The sequence below is a fragment of the Erinaceus europaeus genome, chromosome 1, assembly GCF_950295315.1.
Source record: "Erinaceus europaeus chromosome 1, mEriEur2.1, whole genome shotgun sequence".
NCBI classification, from domain to species: Eukaryota; Metazoa; Chordata; class Mammalia; order Eulipotyphla; family Erinaceidae; genus Erinaceus; species Erinaceus europaeus.
In genome coordinates this window covers 107,879,242-107,905,781 of record NC_080162.1, presented here as the reverse complement: position 1 = coordinate 107,905,781, position 26,540 = coordinate 107,879,242, and the positions used below count along the sequence as shown (strand labels likewise).

Here is a 26,540-nt window from a genome sequence, read left to right as displayed (position 1 = left end):
CTTAAACTTTGTATTTTAAAAAAGTTTTTTATTATCTTCATTTATTGGATAGAGACAGCCAGAAATCGAAAGGGAAGGGGGTAGTAGAGAGGTAGAGAGGCAGAAAACATTTGCAGCCCTGCTTCACCACTTACAAAGCTTTCCTCCTACAGGTGGAGGACCAGGGGCTTGAACCCCAATTTTAGTGCAGTGTAACTTGTGCATTCAACCAGGTAATCCACCACCTGGCCCCCTAGACTTTTTTTTTTTTTTTTTTTTAAGGATCGAGTTACCTAAAAGGAGTATCTGTCACTGAAAATCATTCTTCCTTATCTACTTCCAGCCAGCATGCAGGCTTTATGTGGTCCCCGTAGCAAGCCCCTTCAGGGCTGGACTAGGGGATGTAGAGAAAACTGGACTCGTCATCCTCTTTTATTTTTTTTCCCCCTCCTGAGCTGAGAACGACCAGAGAAACAGCCTGCTAGGATCATGCACGAGGAGAAAGGCGGGTCCGAAAGCACCGGACAAGTTGAGCACGGAGTGCGGGCTGGAGGTTGGAGGCTGGAGTGCGGCCGCCGCCCACGTGCGCGCGGGGACTCATGCTAAGTGAGTCCGGGAAGCCCGGCGCGCTCCAGAGGCAGCTGCTCGGGGAGCTGATACTGGGACAGGGCACGCTCAACTCGGAAGCCACGGACCCCGGCATCTGGCCTCCAACACTTCGTCCTCGCGGCTCCCCTTCCCCAGAAGTTGAGGTGCCGGGAAGAGGAGGGGCCTTGCCTCGGGCGCCCGAGTGATTGGCTGCCGGGGGCCCCCCGCGAGGCCCGTGTGGGGCGGGGCGGCCCGCGCTCCCACAGCCGCCGCCGGCGCCTCAGTCGCGGGAGCTGCTGCAGCCCCGGCCGCCCAGCAAGTGGCTCGGAGCCGTGGCTTCTCCGGTGCCCCGACGCCGACCGGCCCCCGTGTCCCGCTCGCCCGCGTCTAGGCCGTGCGCAAGGCCTCTCGCCAGCGCAGAGCCCCGGGCAGACGCAGCTTCCGCGGTCTCCGCCGGCGCCCAGCAGCCATGCCCCGGGCGACTCCGCTCGGGGTCCTGGTGTCCCTGCTGCTGCCACCGCTGCTGCTACTGCCGCCGGCCCTGGACGCCGGGGGCCCGGGCCGCTCGGATGCCGCGGGGGGCGCCCCGGCGCTAGGAGGCGAAGAGGGCGCGGAGCCGCCGCTGGAGCTTCACCACGACCCCTGCAAGGCCGGTAGGTGCTGCCGCCGCCGCCCTACTAGTCCAGCTCAAGTTTGCCTTGGAAATGCAAACGAAGCGGCGCGCCTGCTGCGCCCCGGGGGTCCCTGTTCCCTCCGCCTCACACACACCCCCTTCGGGCGCCCCGCGAAAACAGTGCGGGCGAGGATCTGCGGGGCTGCCAGCTGGACGCTCCGGGGCGCCTGGCTTGCAGCGCGGGGTGGCGGACTCAGGGACACCCCCACCCTCACCCCCCCCAAAGGGCAGCGCAGCGGGTTCGCGCCCCGAGTTCCCAGCCGCGCAGAGTCCCACGGGCTCCGATTTCTAAGTTGCGCGCAAAGTTTCCCCAAGATCTGGTGGCTACTCTGGAGAATTTGTAAAAAAAAAAAAAAAAAAAAAAAAAAAAAAGAAGAAGAAAAGAAAAGAAGACCTAAAGGGAGCGAGCCTGGCTCAGGTTGCTGCAAACCTCTCTTTGCACTCCTCCCTCAGTGTGATCATGGCCTGGGAGCAGGTGGGGGGTGGGCAGCACCTCAGGCCACTACAAGTCCCAGCTTCCAGCCGCCACTAGCCACTCTCCTGAATCAGCTTTAGAAAGACTCTAGCAGGTGCTTGGGGTGGCCCCGCTGGGACAGAGAGGGCGCTCACCCCTACACTCACCCAGTTCTCAGCACCCCCTGTTGGGACATAGAGGGTGCTCACTGCCCCCCACACCCAGTTCTCAGCGCCCCCGGTTGAGTCCCTCCTGATTGGCCCGGCAGGCAGTGGTTAGTGTGTGTCCAGGCAGGGTCCCGGCCCCGGTTCACTTGGTCACCCAAATAAGCGGACCAGAACAGGCTACATCCCCACTCCACCGTTCCCTGGAGGCCTGTTTCCTCATCTCTATATTGGGGAGAGTGGGGGAGACGGTAATTACATCAGGATGCAGATGACTTACAGCGGAAATCTCAGCAAATGGAATGAGAGACGGCACTGTTAGTACTGGGCTGTGGCTCAGGCTGGGGGCTGGGCAGGCCAGAACTGGGTGACATCTGGAGAGCACTTGAAGGTGTGAGTGGTTATTAGATCTTGAGAGTCTTATGAAAGTGGAAGATTAAATTAGACTTGAGGGACCTGGTCCTAGCAAGCACAAAAATTTCCACCAGCATCCCCACCTATTATCATGCCTTGGATAAGGGCAACTTCCTGGTTATTTGACAGATTATCAGCAGGTAGCATGCTTGCCTGACTTAGCTTATGGGACCTGGCTCAGGGCAGAGAAGGATCTGTGGAGCATCACTGAACTGATACGGAAGATACCGTAGTTGGGAAACTGGGGTGAAGGAGTGGCTCAGTCCTCATCTCTGACTGGGAGACCCTGTGTTGTGAGCTGGGGGCCCTGGCAGGCAGTGCTGGCAGCTGGAGCCTGGACTAGGGAAGTCAGCATTTTGTTCTGAAATGTCACAAGCATCTCGGGTGTGCTAGGTGTGGGCAGTGCAGATCTAGGTGAAAGAGACACAGATTGTTGGTGAGAGCACCCCAGATCAAGTTTCAGTTTGCCTGTTGGGGCTTCACTTTTCTCCAGCAGTAGTGGAGAGAGCTGAATAACCAGGGTGCACCTGTCCTGTGGCTCTAGGCTGGGGTAGATAGTCAGCAAGGACAGGAAAGTGGAGGAAGTTCTTGGAAGGTGGTTTCCTGCAGCTCCTGGAGTCTTCCCAGCCCAATGGCCTTTCTTTGTGCTGTGCTGATGTCAAGAACTGCCAGAAGAGGGCGATGGTAAGAGAAAGATTAATAGCTCAGTCTGCAGTTCCTTGAGCTAGAGAACCTTCTCTGTAGGGACAACTAGCAACTTACTAATGCACTGAAGTCTTAATGAAAGTGTGTGTATGTGTGTGTGTGTGTGTGTGTGTGTGTGTGTTTATAATATCACAGTCAAATCTTGTCACCCCAATTCCTCTAGCCAGACCTCAGGTATTCAAATCGGAAACACTTCTCACTTCTTCTTGAGTGTGGACTTTAACTTTGCTGTACCCGCAGAGTGCAGACAAGAGAGTCTTGGCTCTTTCCCTGACATCTTAGGAGGTGTCTTACCTTAGACAAGCCCCCTTCTCTCAAAGCCTCAGTTCGCCACCTGTACAGTGAATGCACTGAACTTGTCAAGGTTGTAAAAAAAAATAGGTCTGGGGAGCTGGTTTTCTTGCTCCATCTCAGTCACTGGGTCCTGCTGCCAGTTCACTCCTTGTGGGCACTTGAGTTTGTGAACTAGTCTTTTCCTGAGCGTTCTATGAGTCAAGACTTTAGTATAGTTTTTCTGAGGCTAACTCATCCTGCAAGTGTTTTCCCTTGTGCAGTTTTACTGATTACCATTTCATCTCTCATTTCACCACTTTTAGTTTCCCATTTTAAAACTGTGTTTACCATTTACCAATGTAAATATACTCTTATTACTTTTTCAATTATCTTTATTTATTTATTGGGTAGAGACAGCTAGAAATTGAGGGGAGATAGAGAGGCACAGAAACAGAGACACTTGCAGCACTGCTTCAACACTCGCAGAGCTTTCTCTCTACAGGTGGGGGCCAGGGGCTTGAACCTGGGTCCTTGTGCATTGTAACATGTGCACTCAGCCAGGTGTGCCATCAACCAGCCCTACATTTACCATTACTAAGGAACAATTTTATGTTGCAGAAGGGGGTCCTTTTTAAAACCAGATGCTTGCAGAGTGGGAGAGAGTCTTGGAAGCCCTCCTGGCCTGACGTTGAGGAGGACTTTGGGGTTTCATGGGCTTTTGATGACTTCTAACTGAATGGTGTAGAACAATGATGTTATTATGTTGTTGACTATGGATGGGGACTTTGGAGAGGGCACAGCAGAGGTGGTTTTCTTCGGTCCATAATAGCTGACACTCCTCTGGGGAGACTTGTAGGCTGGGTGTGACTTGACAGCTGGGGTTAGAATCATCTGGAAACTTGTTTTCTCCTATGTCTGAAAATTGAGGCCGGTTGCTGCCTGGGGCCTCAGCTGGATTATTGACCCTTGGCCTCTGTGTAGTCTCTCTATGTGTGAGTGTGTGTGGGAGGGGAGTAGTTAGGCTTCTACACAACATAGCAGCTATAGAAAAGGATTTGCATATATATAATTTGTCAGGTGATTCTGAGTGCTTTGTACTCTGAGATGGAGATTTATTGCCTTTTATAACTGTCTCATAGGCTGTATCTGACCTATTTCACCATGGACACAGGGGATTTGAGAAGAGGGAACGTAGACCCTCTCCTCCTCCTCCTCCTCTTTCTTTCTTTCTTTTTTTTTTTTTTTTTTACAAAATTACATGTCAGCAAGGGTTTAAATCCACACCATTCCCACCACCAGAGCTCTGAATCTTCAGTCTTCCCCACTGCAATCCATCACAGTTCCCCTAAGGTTGTAGACTTGGGCCAACCATCATCTTTAAAGCTGTCTGTCCACATTTATTGCTGTGCAGATGTCCCCTCAGGCTAGTGCCAGTTCCTGCGAGAGTTAATACGATATTCTCAAAGTGCCCTTCCCAGCCAATCCTGTCCCTGCTCGTCACTCCCGGTTTTTGCCCTTCTTCTTCCGTCCCTCGCTCTCTTGCCCACTTTTCACCTCGGTGAACGAGGGCTGCTGCACATAGTGGGAGGTGGCCATTTTTGCTACCTCCACGTGGCCCGAACCACTGCGCTCTCACCCAACTCTGAGGTGCCCTCACGAATAAAGAATTGTGTTCCCTCTCCACTCCGGATCTCCCCTCTCTCTCCTCCGTGGCACAGCACGACAATTTATACATAATTGCCCCTTCTTTCCCTAATCCAATCCTCTCTCCCCCTCCGAGTCACTCATGACAACATAACTACCTCCATATCTCTCTCTCCTTTTCCTTCTGTCTCTCTGGGTGCTGATGGAGCTGGAGTTCAGAGCCCTCCTATTTTCGTCCTGTCACTGCTCTCCCTCAGGGAGTATGGATCAAGGTTGTTTTGGGGATGTAGAAGGTAGGAGTTCTGGCTTCTGTAATTGCTTCTTCACTGAACATGGGCAATGGCAGGTCGATCCATACCCCCAGCCTATTTGTATCCTTCCCCAGTGGGCCAGAGCTCTGGAGAGGTGAGGTTCCAGGACACATTGGTGAGGTTGTTTGCCCAGAGAAGTCAGGATGGACTCATGGTAGCATCTGTAACTTGGTGTCTGGAAGGTGGCATGACCTAAGTGGAGATAGAATGGTTAATGATCAGGAGCCAAAAAGTAGGAATAGAGCAGATGAGGATGTGAGGGCAATCTGGCTGTGACATCTGTCACCCTATTGATCACACCAGGGTTGATTCAGCTGATCTGGCTGGCTAGGCGGCTGTCCCCTTTCTCCCTCACTGCTTCATGTGTGTCCCTTCTGAAGCTGTGTGCTCAGTCAAAGAGGATGGCCTTCCCTGAATAGAGATGGATGTATCTTTGGTATACAAGTAAGGTATACAAGTAGCTACACTCCCCTGCTAGAACCTCCAAATAAGCTCTCAAGGAATAGAGCAGGTGAGATTAGGGATCTTAGGGTAGAAGAAAGCTAGGAAGTCCATTCTAGGCATGTTCCTGGGGGTACACAACTGTGGTAGTTTTGCCTGAGTTTGATAATTAGCCCGAAGTTGGATAAGAATATTGTCTGAGAGAATGGTGTCAGAGTAGCGAAAAAGACATAAACCCACATTTACTCAAATATTTATTTATTTTGCCTCCAGGATTATTGCTGGGGCTCAGTGACAGCACTACAAATCCACTGTTCCTGGCAGCTATTTTTTTCATTTTATTGGGTAGGAAAGAGAGAAATTGAGAGAGGAGGGGGAGGTAGAGAGAGAGAAAGATAGACACCTGCAGAGCTGCTTCACCATTTGTGAAGTGTCCTTCCTGCACACAGGGAGCTGGGAGCTTGAACCCAGATCCTTGCACTTAGTACTATGTGCTCTTAACTGGGTGTGCCACTGCCTGATTCCCCCCCACACACACACTTTTCTGTCTGGAATTTGAGTCCTCATTACACTGTTATTTTCTCTGAGATACAATGACCTTCCCATCAGGTCCTTCATTTGCAGTCACTCATTACATTCTTGGACTGTTTTCTCTGAGGCCACTCTTGCCTGCCTCCCTTATGGTACTGATGCCATGCCTCAGGCATGAAAGCTTTTGCATGACTGTTATGCTGTCTTCAGGACTTTCACTAGTTCTTTTTGAATTCTTTTGTAGAAATGCAATGCAGGGGCCAGACAAGTGCATACAGTACTATGCTCCCTACCTGCAGCAGGGACATTTCCTGAGTGGTGAAGCAAGTCTGCAGGTGTCTGTCTTTCTCTTTGCCTCTCTGTCTCCCCCTCTCTTCATGATTTCTCTCTGTCCTATCCAGTTAAAAAAAAAAGCCTCCAAGAGTAGTGGTTTTATAGTGCTGTTACCAAGCCCCAGAAATAACCTTGGAGGCAAAGGAAAAAGAAAGAAAATGCAATAGCAGAATTAGAATTTTTGTTATAAATGAAGAACAAGTTTCATGTAGGGATTCTTAAGTTCAGACCTAATGATAATTTTTTTACTAGGGTCTCAAAAACAAGTAAAGTGTAAATTGTATTGAGTTATAGCTCAATAATTATATATAGATACACACACACACACACACACACACACACACACACACATTTTTTGCCTCCAGGGGTATTGCTGAGGCTCGTTGCCTGCACTACGAATCCACTGCTCCTGGAGGCCATCTTTTTTTCCCCACTATTGTTGTTGCGTTATTATTGTTGTTGTTGCTGTTGTTGTTGTTGGATAGGACAGAGAGAAATCGAGAGAGTAGGGGAAGATGAGAGAGGGAGAGAAAAATAGACAACTGCAGACCTGCTTTACCACTAGTGAAGTGACCCCCTGCAGGTGTGGAGCTGGGGGCTCCAGCTGGGATCCTTGTGCTAGTTGGTGGTTGTGCTTCGTACTGTGTGTGCTTAACCCGGTGTGCTACCACCCAGCCCCCAATAATTATATATATTTTAAAGTAGGTGAAGATGAGGACAGGCCAGGGCCAGAACTGGTGGAAGAAACACTCAGCTTTGGTTCAGGAATCACTGTCAGTGGGAACCCAGCTACCTGAGCTCAGGATTCAGCTCAGTCACGCAGGCAGAGAGAGAGCGAGCATGGCCAGTGCATGTCAAGCAAGATATATAGCAAGGTCCCAACAGAGGTAAGACTAATACCAGGGTGGGCAGCATCTGCAGAGAGGATGCTGGGAAGGGCCACCTCAGGCTCCCTTTCAATTAGGATCATCATCAAACTGAATTATATCAAGTACACTACCCCACTGACCTTCAACACCATCCTGGGAGCAGACGTGCAGTTTGAGGCAGGGTTGGGGAGGCATTTTGTACTTGGAGAAACTGAACTTCATGCCCACACTCTGCCCAAGATGATGCTCCCTTGACTTCCATGCCTGCTCAGCTCTATGGACAGAGATATATTCTGTAGATAGAAAAAAGTACACAGTGATATCATTTAAGGCAGGGCCTCAACTCTGGCATCAGAAAAAAAAAACAAAACCAACCCCTCCTTCCCCATTTTCTCCTTCTCCAGTGCAGTGATAAGTGTCTGGTGCCCTCTCCTGGAGTTTGAGGGGTGGGATGGGGTGGGGGTGGGGATGGGGTTCTGGTAGCTGTGCCATCAATCACAGCAGTCTTAATTCTACAGGGTCCTGGTACCTTCAGGGCAATGCTGTGGGTGCAGGGAGTGTAAGTGCCAACCAGGTCTCAGCCCTGTCTTCCTGGCTGCCAGATCTTCACTCAGTCCTAGAAACCTAAGCTTTCTCCTCTATACAATGCTATATAACCACAGGTGTGTTGTCATGTAAACAGCACTTGACACTGTACTTAGCCAATGAAATCACACTATAGGGGGCCAGACGGTGGATCACCAGGTTAAGTACAAGTAGAACAAGGCACAAGGACCCCTGCAAGGATCCAGGTTCGAGCCTCCGGCAACCCACCTGCAGGAAGGTTGTTTCACAAGTAGTGAAGCAGGTCTGCAGATGTCTATCTGTCTCGCTCCCTCTCTATTGCCCCCTCCCCTCTCAGTTTCTCTCTGTCCTATCCAATAAGATGGGAAAAATGGCTGCCAAGACCAGTGAATTCGTAGTGCTGGCATTGAGTCCCAGAGATAACCCTGGAGGGGAAAAAAAAAAAGAAAGAAAGCACTCAATACAAAATGTTGCTGAATTACTCAGCTCCAGAATAATCTGTCATGTGCAAAGCGTGTGGAGATGTCATTGAGCCATCTGGACAGCATAACTTTCTTTCCACTTCAGTGAGAGAGCCTGGGGACTGAGCTAGCAGATTGGATTCTAGAAGCAAGTTTCTGGGTTTCAGATCCTGGCACTGTCTCTTCATGAATGTGCACTCTGCTTAAACTTTTAAGACCTCTGCCGCCCGTCCCATCTATAAAATGGGGTTACTGACATCGACCACGTAGGACTGAGCTGTAAATGAAGGGAGGCAAAGCTCTCCAAGTAGTGCCTGGAACATAGTAGCTACCCAGCAAACATTAGGATTACACTATCATTTTCATGGCTTCCGTGAGACAGGAAAGCAAGGAACTGACCACTGAAATCAGATTGATTGCAGAGAGTTTCCTGTTGCCTAATGATGCTGATAGCTCCTCTATAGTCAGAAACCTTATCTGAAAACCACAGTCTCCTGTGAATCTCTCCAGCCCTAAGCAGTTGGGCTGGTAGGCTTTACAAGCCCTGCAGGCCAAGCAGGAGTCCCGAAAAATCCTTCCCTGACTATTTGCAGATGTGATGGTGGTGTTGGGGCCAGCCTCATTCACCTGGCAGCTCCTCCTTTCACCCTACCCTCCAGGTTCACAATCAGCCTGGGCAGGATTCCTTTCACTCACTCCACTAATGCTGATGACACCTTGCCCTCCACCGTGGAGACAGAAGCAGGCAGTCTGCATAGAGATCATAACTTTAGCAGTTCCTAAACCTTTGCTTTTCAAGAGGAAGCCTAGTGATAATGAAAACTCTAAGAGTCTCACAGTGTTGACAGCATTGTCTTAGAGCTTAAGTCACTGTAGGATGTGGTCTGAGTGCTTCCACAGGGGAGAGATTTGATGGAAACTGCACAGGACAATCAACTTGTGATTGTCCTTTTCTTCCTGAAATCCTCTCCTTAACCTATCCTTTCTCTCTCTTTCTCTCTCTCTCTCTCTCTGTGTGTGTGTGTGTGTGTGTGTGTGTGTCTTACTCTCTCTCCCCCTCACTTTAACTGTAGAGCTTTATTGAGTGATGGTTTATAGTATAGTCTTTTTTTCCCTCACCACTCCCTTCACCAAAGGTCCATGCCCCCATCCCCACCCCCACAGATAACCACTCTAGTCCTCCCACAGTTTTCCATATAGGTTGACATTTTGTTTTATCCGCATTCATATGTTCAATTCTCTATGTTCCATATATGAGTGAAACCATTCTGTAGTTGCCCTTCACCTCCTTACTTGCTTCACTAAGCATCTTCTCTGGTTCCATCCATTTTATCCCAAAGGACACAATACCATCCTTTTTATTGCTGAATAATACTCCATTGAATATATGTTTCATAACTTCTTAACCAGTCATCTGTCGAAAGGCATTCTGGTTGTTTCCAAGTTTTTGCTATCATGAATAAAGCCACTATGTGCATGGGGGTGCATCTATCCCTTCGAATCAGTATTGTTATATCTCTTGGGTATATATTCTAGGAGGATAAATATATTTGCCATTACTTTCTTCTTCTAGATAGTCTACATGCATTTCCATACTGCCTGGTCTGAAGGTCTTGCCTGTGTGCCTGTTCCTGGAGCATCATAGCACACCGCCTCACTGCCTTTCTCTCTCTCTCCTCCACTAGGAATCTAACAGGGATGAGGTAGTTCTGGTCTTCAGTGCCTGAAGCTTCCCAAGAAGGCTTTGGGGGAAGTGGCAGCCTAGGTGATAGAGCAGAATAGAGAAGCATCCTGGGTACAAGACAGTCTTTCGTGAAGCCTGTCTCTATTTTTGCCTCTCCCTCTCTATATGTGCGGTGTTTCATTGTTCCTGTTTTGAATTTCTAATGTTTGTGTTTATTTAGTATTGGGGGGGAGAGAGGGGAGGGCAAGGAATTATGAGAGGAGGGGGAAACAGAGAGGAAGGAAGAGAGGCAGAGAGACAACTGCAGCCCTGCTTCACCACTATTGAAGCTTTCCCCCTGCAGGTGTGGAACAGGGGCAACCTTAGGCACTGCGATGTGTGTGCTTAACCAGCTGTACCACCGCCTGGCCCCTTGTTGTTTTGGTTGGTTCTGGGACTTCATTGCTCCAGACTGACTTGGGGGCTGGGTGGGGAGGGGAGGAGGAGGGACCGAGGGTGAGAGAGAGATAGGAAGAAACCATAGAGGGGCTGGGGTGCACCTGGTTGAGTGCACATGTGCAAGGACCTGAGTTTGATTCCCCGGTCCCCACCTGCAGGGAGAAAGCTTTTCGAGTGGTGGAGCAGGGCTGCAGATCTAGATCTCTCTCTTTCTCTCTCTTATTGCTGCCAGGGTTATTACTGGGGCTCGGTGCCCGTACTAGGAATCCACTGTTCCTGGCAGCCATTTTTTCCTTTCTAATTCTTTTTTTTTTTTTTTTTTCAATTCGGTAGGACAGAGACAAAGTGAGAAAGGGTGGGGATATACAGAGAAGGAGAGAAAGATAGACACCTGAAGACCTGCTTCACTACTTGTGAAGTGGACCCCCTGCAGGTGGGGAGCGGGGGCTTGAACCTGGGTCCTTGAGCTTGGTAATATGTTTGCTTAACTGGGTGTGCTACCACCTGGCCCCCCTCCCTTTTTATCACCCCTTCCCTCTCAATTTCTGGCTGTTTCTATCCAATAAATAAATAAAGATGATGATGATAATAATGATAATAATAATAACAATAATAATAAGGAAGACACCATAGTACCCAAACCCCCTTCAGTGCAGCAGAGGTCAAGCACAAAGCTGGGCCACTCATGGCAAACACTCTTCAAGTGAGTCACTTTTCTGACCCACTGTCTGTGTGTTTTTTACTAACTTTTCTAGCCTCTCTGGGCCTCGTTACCTCGTTTAGAAAATGGGAACGAAGTCCAACCCATGCAATAGGTTTGCTTGAGGATTCATAAGGAAGTGTTGAACTAGCATTACTAACCACCCATTATTAGCTCTTCTCTTTGCTGGTATCATTCTTCCTGCTTTTCTTCCCCAGCTAAGACTTTCTGTATATACGTGACAGTCCTTTCTCTGGGGATCTCATAGCCTGTGGCAAGTGATAATTTATTGCTCCACAGCTAGTTCTTGTTCCATCGCTCTCATCCACGAAGCAGGGAGAAGGTGACAGATAAACAGAATGCATATTAGCAGGTTTCTCCCGGTGGCCTCTTAGCGTGCTCATAATTCGGTTCTGCCTGGATGCAAACATAGCAACAGGAGCTCAGCTTTCCCGCTGATTGGATTACAGACCTATATGGGATCACGCCACTCTCTAACCACTCCTGTCAATTACCAATAAATATTCTCACGCTCGCCTGCACGAGCCCTTGAGTGTGGCTGTGCAGTCCCGAGAGTCTCCGCCCGCTCCGCCAGCTGGGCCACTTTACCTCCCAGTTCATCCTGCAATTTGCAAGGAGCCTCCTTCCCTCCCTCCCACCTGGGTTGTTGGCCTTGAATTGATTCACAGTCCTGCCTGAGCCTGTTCCCCACAGAGACAGTCTACCCGCCATCATTACTATTATTAGTGATTTAATATTGATTTACAAAACCACAGGATGACGGGTACAGCTCCGCATTGTTCCCACCACCAGAATTCTGGATCCCCAGTCCCACCACTGGAAGCAACAGCAGTTCTCCTAAGGTTGCAGATATGGCTCAACTATTATTTCTGTAATCATGTCTCTATATTTGTATATATTTTCCCTTTTATTTTTATTTGGGGGGGCTCCCATCTTCTCTTCCATTTCTAGTCACACCTACACCTATTACTACTTCTGAATGTCCTTTTCTTTTTTCCTCTTCTCTCTCTGGGTCCTGGTGGATTTGGAGTTCAGAGCCATCTGGTCACATTCCCCCTATCATCTCTCTCCCACTGCAAGTATGGATCAAAATAATTTTGGGGGGGTACAGAAGGTGGAAGGTCTGGCTTCTGTAATTTCTTCCCCGTTGGACATGGGCATTGGCAGGTGGATCCATACGCCCAGCCTGTTTCTGTCTCTCCCTAGTGGGGCAGGGCTCTGGGGAGGTGGGGCTCCAGGACACATCAGTGAGGTCGTCTGCCCAGGGACGTCAGGATGGCGTCATGACAGTGTCTGCAGCTCTACCTTCCTTCTTAACTCATCTTCATGTTCCAGGACTGGTTCTCCTCCCTGCTAGGGCAGCTCTGGCAGCTCTGGCTTCCCATCTCCCCTCCCTCATCCCCCTGAGTCACCCAGCAAGAATCAGCAGTTAGTTCCCCCCAGTGGTGCCAGGACTGACCCAGGTTGCTCTTTATTTAAAAAAAAAAAAACTTAAAAAAATTATCTTTATTTGTTGATACAACTAGAAATTAAGGGGAGGGGAGATAGGGAGAGAGACAGACACCTGTAGCACTGCTTCACCGTTTGTGAAGCTTTCCCCCTGCAGATGGGGACTGGGGGCTTGAACCCGGGTCATTCCGCACTGTAACGTGCACTCAGCCAGGTGTGCCACCACCTGTCCCCCGTCCAAGTTTTTCAGCCAGAAGCTAGGATGCCTTCCTGAACACCTTTCTTTCCCCTCATTCTCATGCAACCCCAGTCACTGCAGTTCTGTCTCCAAATGTACCCCTCCACTTCCCTTTGTCTTCACGGCCACTCTCTGACCCAAGTCCCTTCCTTCCTCCTCCCCGACTCTCACATGGGTTCCTATGACAGTGTACAAAGCTATCTCCCTGCTACCCCCTCATCTACCCCCCCACCCCCAGATTCTTTTCCATGTGGCAGACCTCCATCTGCAGGGAGGAAGCTTCATGAGTCGTCCACCAGTGCTGTAGCTATCTCTTTCTCTTCCTCACCTTCTCCTCTCGATTACTCTCTGTTCTGCCAGGTAAAAGTAATAGGAAAAATGGCTACTGGGAGTGGAGGATTCATCTTAAAGGCACTGAACCCCAACAATAACCCTGGTGGCAGTTAGTAAAAAGGATCTGAGGGGTCGGGCAGTAGTGCAGTGGGTGAAGCGCCAAGGACTGGCTTAAGGATCCCAGTTTGAGCCCCCCGCTCCCCACTGCAGAGGGGTCACTTCACAGGCGGTGAAGCAGGTCTGCAGGTGTCTTTCTCTCCCCCTCTCTATCTTCCCCTCCTCTCTCCATTTCTCTCTGTCCTAACAACAACAACATCAATAACAACAACAATAATAATTACAAGAATAATAATAAACAAGGGCAACAAAAGGGAAAATAAAATTTAAAAAAGGATCTTTCTGATAGAAACAGGCTAGGAGTATGGATTGACTGGCCAACGCCCATGTTCAGCAGAGAAGCAATTACAGAAGCTAAACCTTCCACCTTCTGTGCCCCATAATGATTCTGGATCCATATTCCTAGAGGGATAAAGAATAGGAAAGTTTCCGGTGGAGGGGATGGGATATGGAATTCTGGTGGTGGGAATTGTGTGGAATTTTACCCCTCTTATCCTATGGTTTTGTCTATATTTTCTATTTTTTTATTTTTACAAATAACAAGAAAAAAGGATCTTTCCAAAACTCACATCTGACCATACTTGTAAAATCAGATCCACTTAGGACCCTCCAGATTCAAAGGAGGTCTCGAAACTTTACATCAGGCTCAACCTGACGTTGTTGACTGGCTACGGAAGAAGGGCAAACGCTAGAAGAAGAAGAAGAATGACTTCCCATTGCTCTTGGGACGAGAGTAGTTGGCAGCCCTGCCATTCTTCTCAGCCAGCCTCCTTCTCACACCTGCCATGCTCCTCCTTCCCACAGGGAAAGAGAAGGCCTCTTGACTCAAGGCCTCTTGACACAAGGGAAAGAGAAGGCCTCAGGACTCAGCTTCCATATCCTCTCCCCACATGCTGGGTCCCAATTTCTTTCTTTTTTATTAGTGATTTAAAAATGATTAACAAGATTGTAAGATAAGAGGGTATAATTCCACACAGTTCCCACCACCAGAGTTCCATATTCCATTCCCTCCACTGGAAACTTCCCTATTCTTTATCCCTCTGGAGTCTGGACCAAAATTATTTAAAATTATATTTTAATTATTATTATATTGTTTAATCTTTTAAACTTTATTTAATTCGATAGGACAAAGAGAGATTGAAAGAGAGAGTGGATAGATAAGGAGAGATAGACACCTGCCGCCCTGCTTTATCACTTGTGAAGCTTTCCCCCTGCAGGTGGGGACCAGGGGCTCAAACTTGGGTCCTTGCACTTAAGTGTGTGCGCTTAACCAGGTGCACCACCGCCAGCCTCTGGACCAGAATTCTTTATGGGGTGCAGAAGGTGATGGTCTGGCTTCTGAAACTGCTTCTCCGCTAAACATGGATGTTGGCAGGTGGATCCATACTCCCAGCCTGTCTCTATCTTTCCCTAGTGAGGAAGATCTCTGGTGAGGTGAGGTTCCAGGACACATAGGTGAGGTTGTCTTCCAGGTCCCAATTTCCTTCCCTCTTTCTTTCTCTCTCTCCTTTTATTTAATTACATATTTTTGCCTCTAGGGTTATTGCTGGGCTAGGTGCCTGCTCTATAAGTCCACTACTCCTGTGGCCATTTTTTTAAATATTTTGGATAGGACAGAGAGAAATTGACAGGGTAGGGGAAGATAGAGAGGGGGAGAGAAATGTAGATACCTGCAGACCACTGTTTGTGAAGCGACCTCCCTGCAGGTGGGGAGTCGGGGGCACAAATTGGGATCCTCATACGAGTTCTTATGCTTTGTACTATGTACACTTAACCTGGTGCACCACGGCCCGGCCCCTGCCAGATCCCAATTTCTTTCAGGTCCCTTTTCCAGATTCTTCCATCACCTTTGTTTCCCTGCATGACCCTTACTGTCTGTAGTGGGATGTAGCCATTGGTTTGAACACTCACTCAATGTCTGTCTCCATGGTGGACAGCAAAGTCCAAGGTAGTAGGAACTAGACTTAGGTGGTTTTCCAGTCACCAGCACAGTGCTTGGGGCACATGGCAGGTGCTCCACTAGTATTTGTCGAGTGAAGAAACTGAACAAACGAGGGACCGCCATAGAGACTCTGAAAAGGTAGCAATTACCATTAAACCAAAGCAGAGTTTCTGGTGAGGGGAACTGGCAAGCCCTGAGCTTAGCCTGGAAGGATGGAGGGGATTTGAAGAAGCTGGGTTGTATGAGAAGGCTTTTCAAAGGAAATTGATGAGGGGATAAGTAGCAGCACATCCAGTTGAGAAACACATTTAACAATACGTAGGGACCTGGGTTCAAGCTCCCAGTCCCCACCTGCAGGGGGAAAGTTTCATGAGTGGTGAAGCAGGGCTGCAGGTGTCTCTCTTTTCTAGCTCCTACTCTCCTTTTGATTTCTGTCAAATATATATATTTAAAAAAAAGGGTTAAAGGGAATAAGCAACACGAATCAAGGCGAGGTGGCACAGGTGTTTACAGTGAGTCTAAGTTGAGGGTCTGCTCTAGTTGATTCTGCAGAGTGTCTGTGACAAGGTAGAAAGAAACCTTTTTTAATTTGATGTAGTCCCATTGGTTTATTTTTTCTGTCAGTCTGATATTTGGATTTGTATCATTTAAAATTTAGATGGAAAAGAGTTTTGCTAATATTTTCCTCTAAGTATTTGATAGTTTCTGGTCTAACATCCAAGTCCTTGATCCATTTAGAATTTACTTTTGTGTTTGGTGAAATATAGTGGTTCAGTTTCATTCTTCTGCATGTTTCAACCCATTTTATCCAACACCATTTGTTGAAGAGGACCCCTCCCTCTCCCCATTTAATAGTCTGGGCACCTTTGTCAAAGATTAGATGTCCATAGGTGTGGGGACGTATTTCTGGGCTCTCAATTCTATTCCACTGGCCAATGTGTCTATTTATGTTTTAGTACCAAGCAGTTTTGATGACAGTGGCCCTATAATACAATCTGAGATCTGAGAGTATAATGCCTCCAGTTCTGTTCTTTCTTACCAAGATAGTTTGGCAATCCTAGGTCTTTTCTAGTTCCAGTCATATTTCTTAATTTTATTCCTTTATTGAGGGATTAATGTTTTACATTCAACAGTAAATACAATAGCTTGTACATGTGTAACACATCTCAGTTTTCCACATAACAATACAACCCACACTATGTCCTCTGTCATCCTTTTATATCCAGTCATATTTTTTGACAGTGGGAAGAAGGCAAAGAGAATTTGAGGGAGAGGGTGGAGAGTAGATAGCATAATGGTTATGCAAAGAAAATCTCATGTCTGAGGTTCCAAAGTCCCGGGTTCAGTCCTCCACATCACCATCAGCCTGAGCTGACCAGTGTTCTTGGAGAGAATTAGAGGGAGACAGAAAGAGAGAGAGGGAGGGAGAGATACCCGTAGCACTGATGTACCTCTTGTGATGCTTTCTCCTTGTGTACATAGGGGGTGGGGGCATGAGCGCAGTTCCTCACACATGGTAACGTGTGCTCTACCAGGTGCGCCACCATCCAGCCCCAGAGAAGAATGTACTTTATCACGGACTTGTCTATGGAGCTCATTGGTGCTACCACTTAAGATTAGATTAAATTACTAGTAAGGAGCCCAAGTTAAGTGACTATTTCCTTCACAGTCTACACCAGTAGTTAGAGAAGAAAATTGACAACTTATTTATTGTTTTTTTAATTTTATTTATTTATTTTCCCTTTTGTTGCCCTTGTTGTAGTTCTAATTGTTGTTGTTATTGATGTTGTTGTTGTTAGATAGGACAGAGAGAAATGGAGAGAAGAGGAGAAGACAGAGAGAGGGAGAAAGACACTTGCAGACCTGCTTCACTGCCTGCAGGAGGGGAGTCAGGGCCTCGATGTTATTATTTTAAAAAATAACTTTATTTATTCTTTATTTAAAAATTTTTTTATATGTATTTATTTTCCCTTTTGTTGCCCTTGTTTTTTATTGTTGTTGTAGTTATTATTGCTGTTGTTGTCTTTGTTAGATAGGACAGAGAGAAATGGAGAGAGGAAGGAAAGATAGAGAGGGGGGGAGAGAAAGACAGACACCTGCAGACCCGCTTCACCACCTGTGAAGTGACTCCCCTGCAGGTGGGGAGCCAGGGGCTCGAACCGGGATCCTTATGCCGGTCCTTGCACTCCACGTGCACTTAACCTACTGCACTACCACCCGACTCCCCTGTTTATTCTTTTTACCAGAGCACTACTCAGTTCTGGCTTATGGTGGTGTGGGGGATTGAACCTGAGACTTTGGCACCTCAGGCATGAGAGTCTCTTTGCATAACCATTATGCTGTCTTCCCCCACCTGAAAACTTATTCATAAATGATTATTAAAGCCAAAATTGACTGCCTACTAATGGAGATAAAGAAGATAGGAATAACAGCTACAAGGAGCAACTACAAATGAAGGAATGAATCTATGAAATGAATGAGTTCATTTCTAGGTTGAAATTCCAGTTTTTCAGGAGAAAATGTAACCCACTGGGAATTGGAGAAGTTCCCTGACATGTCAGAGTAAAAAGGCCCAAGAGTAGGGACTTGCCCCCTGCAGTACCAGCAAAACTCTCAAGGTTGGGCACTAATGGTTCTCTGGTCTCAGGAGCCAGATGACCCCTAGGACCAGAATTAAAGTCCCTTTCTCTTGCAGTATCCCTCACCATCTGCTGACCAATCCTAATAGGCTAGTTGATAAAGGAGAAACATGTTCAGGGCCCAGCTCCAGGGTCAGAAAGTAGCACAAAGAAGGATGGACGGAGAGCTGAATGGCAGTGTGTCGACGGGGAATATTGGCTTCAGATGGGGTATCCGTCCCATTCAGGGTAGTTCCACACTGAAAGTTTCTTCCTTACATCCAAGTCTTGAAGTCTGCATCCTGGCACTGATAGGGTCTCCAGAATCCAGCCCCCCTCCATCTTGCCAGCCTGCTCTTCCTACACAAAGACCTTTATCCTCATGGTCCACGGTGGTTTGTTCAGGACTCAGACCATCACAACATGCATTTGACCTGGCAGGCATAGAAGAGGGAGAGAGATAAAGAATATGTAAGAGGGGCTGGGCGGTAGTGAAGTGGGTTGTGTGAACATGGCACAAAGCGCCAAGGACTGGCATGAGGATCCTGGTTTGAGCCCCTGGCTCCCCACTTGCAAGGGTTTTGATTCACAAGCGGTGAAGCAGGTCTGCAGGTGTCTATCTTTCTCTCCCCTTCTCTGTCTCTCCTCCTCTCTCAATTTCTCTCTGTCCTATCCAACAACTACAGACAGCAATGACAACAATAATAATAATGACAACAACAAGGCCAACAAAATGGGAAAAATAGCCTCCAGGAGTAGTGGATTTGTAGTGCAGGCACTGAGCCCCAGCAATAACCCTGGAGGAAAAAAAAATATATATGTAAGAAAATTCCCAGGCGATGCCACATGTCACTTCTACATGTTTGATCCCTAGCACTGTATAAAAAAATGTTAAGTAATGATAACCTTACAACCATTACTGAAGGTTAAGAGGTAACATCTGATCTGAAAAAAACAAACAAAAAGCAAGAATGATGAAGAATAAAGTCATGTAAAGTGTTCCAGCTGGAAGGAACTGAGGCTGATAAAATTGTTCACTTGGCGGGGTTGGGGGGTGGGGCAGGCAGTGGTGTGCCTGGTTAAGCCCTCACATTACAGTGCACAAGAACCCAGGTTCAAGCCCTTGCTCCCCACCTGCAGGGGGAAAGCTTTGCAAGTGGTGAAGCAGGGCTGCAGGTGTCTCTCTCCCTGTATCGTCCCCACCCCTTTAAATTGCACTCTGTCTCCTCTATTCAATAATAAATAATATTTAAAAATAGTGTGTGCTAGTTTCCATGTGCCTGACCTAAGTTCAAGTCTGGCTCTGGCTGCATTGGAGGAAGCTTTGGTGCTGTGGTCTTTCACTCTTTCTCTCATCAGAGCACTGATCAGCTCTGGCTTATGGTTGTGTGGAGGATTGAACCTGGGACTTTGGAGCCTTAGGCATGAGAGTTTCTTTGCATAGCCATTATGCTATCTACCCCTGCCCTTGGGATTATTTATTCCAGCTTTTTCTTTTGAGGGTCTGGGAAGGGCAGTAACTTGTCTAAAGCTACTGACATGATTGGCTGTGGGATGGTCTCCTGTCCCCTTTACCTAACGTTTCTTTCCTTTCTCTGCACTCACTACTCAGGGCCTCTAGTGGGCCTTCAACTTCAGAATGAGTCCGACATAATTGCGTTGGTAACTTAATGTTCTACAAGAGATCATTCCACAGTGGAGATATTAGGGTTTATGAGATGTGCCTGGACCTGGAGTCAGACTTACTAAATCTAAAATTACATCTTAAAACCTTCTAGATTTTAGAATATAAACTGCACCCTCTTCTTCACTACTGAGTGGACATTGTGGGAGCCCAGGCTGTGGGAAAACAGCTCGTGTGAGATACGGTATATCATCTTCTGCTAGAATTCAGCAGTACAAAGCTTCATTTTGGACCAAAGCTGTCACCCTATTTACCAGGCAGAGTGGCATCTTTCTGCTGAGCTGTGGAAATAGCAGAAGGGTTTTCTTAACATCGCCATGTGCCAGGACCCCCGTAGGATATGACTGCTGAAGGTGCCTCAACTGTTTCAGATGAGGATCTCCGAATGAGGGGACTGCAGGCTTAGGGCAAACAAGCATGTGTAGCATCCAGAGACTAGAAGCCACACCTGCAGCTGAAGAGTCATGGGAGGGAACAGTGTTCCAGAAGCTGAAACTATATAGAGGGGTAGTGGTGGAGGGGTGCTCCTACCATCAGAGACACAGCACCAAAGTGGGGAAGAAGTCCTCTCCTCCTCTCCTCTCCTCTCCTCTCTTCTCCTCTCCTCTCCTCTCCTCTCCTCTCCTCTCCTCTCCTCTCCTCTCCTCTCCTCTCCTCTCCTCTCCTCTCCTCTCTTCTCCTCTCTATCCCCTTCTCTCCCTTCCCCTCTCCTTTCCCTTCCCTTCCCCTCCTCACCCCTCCCCACCCATCTCCTCTCTCCTCACCCTCCCCTCACCCTCCTTTCCCTTCCTCATCTCTCTCCTCTCCTTCCCATCCCCCTCCCCCTCCCCTTCCCACCCTCTCCCTTCCCCTCCTCTCCCCTTCTTTCCCCTCTTCACTCTTCTCCCCTGCTCACCCTTCCCCCTCCCCTCCCCTTTCCCCTTCCTCCTTTCCTCTTCCCTTTTCTCCCTTCCCCTCCTCCCCTTCCTCTTCCTCTATTTCATATCATATCATATCATATCATATCATATCATATCATATCATATCATATCATATCATATCATATCATCTCTTCCATAGTCAGTAGCCAGTGGGCAGGGGGACATGCAAGTTATCGTTCACACAGTCAGCTTTCCTGGGAACAGAGCAGGGCAGAGCAGGTGAACAATACATATAAAAAGAATAGCTCTGTGGCCCGGGAGCTAGCTTAGCTGGCAGAGTACAGGACTTGCATTCTTGAGGCTGGTGGTTCAATTTTTATTGCCACATGGGCCTGTGAGCTTCTCTGGATCCCCCCCCCCCATGTGAAACTTTCTCTAATGTGATTTAAGCAATAAATAAATCTTTTTTTTTTTAGCAAAATAATAACTTTAATCTTAGCTCAGATCTTAACCAAAGACACTCATGATCATGGGTGGTGATATTTTCAGTATCTTCACAACATGGTTTGTAAATGGCCAACATATGGTGCCCAGGATGCCACTCTCTGCCCTCCTCTTGGTCTTTCTCTCTCTCTCTCTCTCTCTCTCTCTCTCTCTCTCCCTCCCTCCCTCTCCCTCCCTCTCTCTCTCTCCCCTCTTCCTGTGAATTCAAGAGGTCACCTCCAGGGCCATATGGTGGCTCACAATGCATAAGGGCCTGGGTTCAAGCCCCTGGTCCCTACCTATAGGGAGAAAGCTTCATGAGTGGTGAAGTAGGGCGGCAGGTGTTTCTCTGTCTCTCTTCCTCTCTATCACCCCTCCCCTCTTGATTTCTGGCTGTCTCTTTCCAGTAAATAAATAAAGATGAATAAAAGAAGAAATCACCTCTCAATGCCTGTTTGGAGCTATGAGACCTATATACACTTTGAGATTTTGGCCTTTCTGCCATTGCCAGTCCAGTGGCTAATCTTTTGTTTTCTCTAAGAAATCAGCTGAGCAGGTAATTCTGAAGCCGAGTGAGTTCTGCTCAGCACACTAAGCTGTGCCATAGCTCTGATGTACCCTGGTGCAGCCTTCCTGTGATAGCGATGAAAACACAAGGCAGGAGGCCATAGCTGCCCCGAGCAAGATGGCCACCAGCCCGGGCACCCGTCAGACTTCTTAACTCAGCCCTAAACAGAATGATGACAGCCAAGGCAGGGCTGGATATTTCCTTGAGGCAGAGCAAGTTTTCTGAGTTGCTCTGTATTACCCATCCATGCGTGGTGCTCTCCTAGGTCCTGATTAACCTTTGAGAATGCTTCAGACCCTCCCATCCTGCTGTGTTTCTGCTGTGTGTACTCAGTCCTCTTAAGTTCAGGCTGAAAGTGACTTGGAATGGAAAATGCCGGGCTTGCACTGCAGCTCCCTTAGGTCTGCACCTGCTTTGCTGTGTGAGCAGCACAGGTGAGAGCCTACCCCACACCACAGGGGAAGGTTTTAGTACTTGTGGTGTCTTTCCCTCTCTCCCTTGTCTTTCTTTCTTTGTTTCCTTCGTTTTTTCTTTCTCCTTCCTTTCCTTCTTTTTTCCTTTCTTCTTTTTAAATATGTTTTTATTTATTTTCCCTTTTGTTGCCCTTAGTATTATTTTTTTATTGTTGTTGTAGTTATTATTGTTGTTGTCGTTGTTGGATAGGACAGAGAGAAACGGAGAGAGGAGGGGAAGACAAAGAGGGGGAAAGAGAGATAGACTCCTGCAGACCTGCTTCACTGCCTGTGAAGCGACTCCCCTGCAGGTGGGGAGCCAGGGGCTCAACTGGGATCCTTGCGCTTTGCACTATGTGCACTTAACCCGCTGTGCTACTGCCCGACTCCCTCTTTTTTTTCTTTTCTTTCTTTTTTTCTCCAGGCTTATTGCTGGGGCTCAGTGCCTCCTCTACAAATCCACTGCTCCTGACTGCAGTTTTTTCCCATTGTATTGGATAGGACAAAGAGAAATTGAGAAGGGAGGGGAAAGGTAGAGAGGAAGAGAGACGCCTGTAGATCTGCTTTGTCACTCATGAAGTGCACCCCCCTGCAGGTGGGGAGCCTGCGGCTCGATTCCTTACACTTTGTACTATGTGTGCTTAATAGGGTGTGCTAACACTTGGTGTCTTTGTTTTTCTTACCTGAAACGGTTGACCTGCGGAAGTGACTTCTCAGTGATAGTAATGAAAAATCCCTTTGCAAAGAAAAAATGGATGGTGACATGACAGCATGTTTCGGGAGCAGAGAGGTCAAACAGGGTTCCCACTCCTGTCATTTCTATGGAATAGCACTGCCCTCTGTACCACTGTGGCCATGTCCAGGCTCAGTGGACAGGAAGGCCGTGATCATTTAGGGGTGTCTGTCCTGTGGGGAGAGAGAGACAGAGTAAGAAGAGCACAGGTTTGCATCCCTGGCCTAGGGGAAGGGCCTTGGCTTAGTCAGCAGGCCTGACATCAGGTTGTGCTGTCCTGAGCAAGTCATTACGTCTTTGTGGACCTTAGTTTCTTCCTGCTGTAAATAAAAACATTGCTTATGACTTTCAAAGTCTCCCCATCTGATAAATTCCATGACTTCAACTATTTTATTTTTTCCTTTCAGGGTTATTTCTGGGGGTCAGTGCCCACACTACAAATCCACTGCTCTTGGAGGCCATTTTTTCCATTTTATTGGTTAAGACAGAGAGATATTGAGAAAGGAGGGGGAGATAAAGGAGGGAGGGAGAAAGGGAAGGAGGGAGAGAGAGTGAGAGTGAGAGAGAGAGAGAGAGATTGAGAGAGAGAGAAAGATAGATGCCTGCAGACCTGCTTCACCACCTGTGAAGCTTCCCACCTGCAAGTAGGGAGCAAGGGGCTTGAACCCAGATCCTCATGTGGTTCCTTGCACTTAGAACTATGTGCGTTTAACTGAATGCACCCCCACCTGGTCCCTACAACTAGTTTTTAAAAATATTATGTTTATTTTAATTTTATTGGGTAGAGACAGAGAGAAATTGAAAGGAGAGGGGGAATTAGAGAGTGAGAGACACACTGCAGAACTGTTTGTTAAGCTTGCCCCTGCAAGTGGGGGCCGGGCGCTTGAACCTGCTTCCTTGAGCATGGTAGCATGTGCATTCAACCAGGTGCACTACCATCCAGATCTTAGTTTTTAATTAGTTTTTTTTTTTTAAGATTTTAATTTAAAACTTGCAGAATTCTGTTTTATCAAATTAAAGTATTTCCAAGTTGCCATTCCTCTCTGCTTTGTGCTGGAATAACTAAGCTATACTCCCTTGTGTGGAGGCCATGGCCTCAGCTAGAGCAGCTGGGGATCCTGGAGACAGGAGACCTCACATACTAAGCAGATCCCATCCTTTAATCTCTACTAAAGGAGCCCAGAGGCATGATTCACATCTTGCCCCGATTCCTCTCCAGTGTCCTCCACAGGCCCGAACCTCTCCCCTCCTGTTCTGCTATCGCATCTGAATGCAGTCTTGAAATCTAGGTTCATGGTTTCAAAGTTCATGTCCCTGAGAATAAACAAAAAAAAACGATTGTGGTTGTATAGAGCGGTGGACCCCATTAACACCACCCCATGAATATTTATAAGCATGGAACTACAAAAGAACATAGAGGCCATATTGTATTTCCTAGAACCTTCTTTCCATGGGGTCCTTTCTCTGCAGGAAACTTGAATGTAAGCTTTGCTTATTTAGTTGCACACTTTAAGCCGATTAACTTTTTTACTAGGGGAAAAAAAAAACCTCTCCCTGTTTGTTTGTACATACACTCCCTTGACAAAGATTCAGAGAAAACGCCTTCAAACCTGTGAAATCCCTCTGCTGGAAACTGGAAGGGAACTAAACAGGTCTCTGGGAGGATTTCCTTATAACTCTTCCCACCTTTTGTCTTACCAGCCCACCTCAGCCAGCTTCCTGGGAGGAATTCCATCAGTGCCAGTGTTCCATGTTTAGTCCCTCTGATAAAGCTTATCTCTAGGTGACTGTCCCATGAGGCCATGAATGGCTTGTTGTTGGCATGGATGAACAGTAGCCAGCCCAGCAGCCTGGGATGGATACTCTGCATTCTCTAAGAAAAACTGTAGTGAAGTCACACAGTAGGGCCGAGGGACCCTCAGAGACCAGCCACTCTCCTGGTCTCCCGTACTTTGGGGTGTGTTTGGGGCGAGGTGTGAATTCAAAATGCATACTCCCAGGTGCTGTCATGAGTGATGCTGATTCCATAGATCTGGGATGAGGTTCAGAGAGGTTTTTCTTTTTAAATTTTTTATTAGTGACTTAATAATAATAAACAAAATTATAAGATAACAGGGGTATAATTCCACACAGTTCCCATCACCAGAATTCTGTGCCCCATCCCCTCCATTAAAAGCTTCCCTATTCTTTATCCCTTTGGGAGGATGGACCAGAATTTCTTTATGGGGTGCAGAAAGTGGAAGGTCTGGCTTCTATAATTGCTTCTCTGATGAACATGGACATTGGCAGGTTGATCCATACCCCCAGCCCATTTCTTTCTCAGGGAGAAACACTCCTTACTGCTAAGCCAAGTGGTTCACACACTGCACCGGGAGAAAAGCTGGGCTAGGTTGATGTGTCATTGTGTGTGGGCAGTTATAATGCCAACCCAAGGAGAAAGTCCATCTTCTCATATCACCAGTTTAATTCGGGTCGTTTGTGTTCCATGATACTGACTACTGTGGAATTTGTCTGACTGTATCTATCAGTGGGAAGCTCACTGGCACATGAGCCACACACATCTCATCAGTCTAGACAGCAAAGTCAAGAACTGGCCAGGTTTACAGCAGTGCCTGCCGGAGGACATAGTCCTGGGCCAGTGGGACCTATACCCGGGATAGACTGGGAAGGCCAGAGCCATCCTTGAGCTGTGGAAGCCTACCTTCCTCCTCCCACTTCTCTTTCTCCTCCCTTTCCCCCCTTTTCTTCTCCCTTCTCCTCTTCCTCTTCCTTGACTTCTTCTTTTTTAAGTTTTATTTATTTGTTTGTTTTTTAAAAAAACATTTTATTTTTTGTTATCTTTGTTTATTGAATAGAGACAACTACAAATTGAGAGGGAAAGGGTAGATAGAGAGGGAGAGAGACAGAGAGACACCTGCATCCCTGCTTCACCATTTGTGAAGCTTTCCCCTGCGGATGGGGACTGTGGACTCAAACCCAGCTCCTTGCACATTGTAACGTGCGCTCAACCAGGTGCACCACTACCCGGTCCCTTTTAAGTTTTATTTTACTATTTACTTTCATTTTATTAGTGACAATATTGATTGACAAAATCATAGGATAACAGGGGTATAATTCCACACCGTTCCTACCACTAGAGTTCTGTGTCCCCAGTATCTCCATTGGAAGCCACATGATTTTTTCCCAAAGTTGCAGATATAGGTTAACTGTTATTTCTACAGCTGTCTCTATTTGTTTATATTTTCCCTTTTTTTTTTTTCTCCATGGTCCTATTTTCTCTTCCTTTCCAATTCACACCTACACCTATTGCTACTTCTGACTGTTCCTCCATCTTTCTTTCCTCTTCTCTCTCTGGGTACTAATAGAGTTCAGAGCCCTCTGGCCATCTTCCTGTATAATTTCTCCCCCTTTGGGAGTATGGACCAAAAATTTTTAATAACATTTAAAAAAATATTTATTTTATTCTCTTTTGTTGCCCTTGTTTTATTGTTGTTGTTATTGATGTCGTTGTCGTTGGATAGGACAGAGAGAAATGGAGAGAGGAGGGGAAGACAGAGGGGAAGAGAAAGATAGACACCTGCAGACCTGCTTCACTGCCTGTGAAGTGACTTCCCTGCAGGTGGGGAGCCAGGGATCCTTATGCCTGTCCTTGTGCTTTGAGCCACCTATGCTTAACCTGCAGCACTACTGCCCGACTCCCGGACCAAAAATTTTTATGGAGTGCAGAAGGTCCTCTAGATATGGATGTTGGCAGCTGGATCCATACCCCCAGCCTGTTTCTATCTTTCCCTAGTGGGGTAGGGGCCTCTTCCAATA

At 47.5% G+C, this 26,540-nt stretch overlaps 1 protein-coding gene across 1 annotated transcript in view; it reads left to right on the top strand.

Annotated features, from left to right (window-relative positions):
- The first annotated feature begins 784 nt into the window (after nucleotides 1-784).
- TLL2 (tolloid like 2) overlaps nucleotides 785-26,540 on the top strand; it is a 219,481-nt gene continuing 193,725 nt past the window's right edge. Inside the window, exon 1 of the mRNA XM_060192830.1 lies at nucleotides 785-1,220. Within this exon, the coding sequence (XP_060048813.1) occupies nucleotides 1,037-1,220 (184 nt within the window). The 5' untranslated portion in view covers nucleotides 785-1,036. The remainder of the gene's footprint in view (nucleotides 1,221-26,540) is intronic.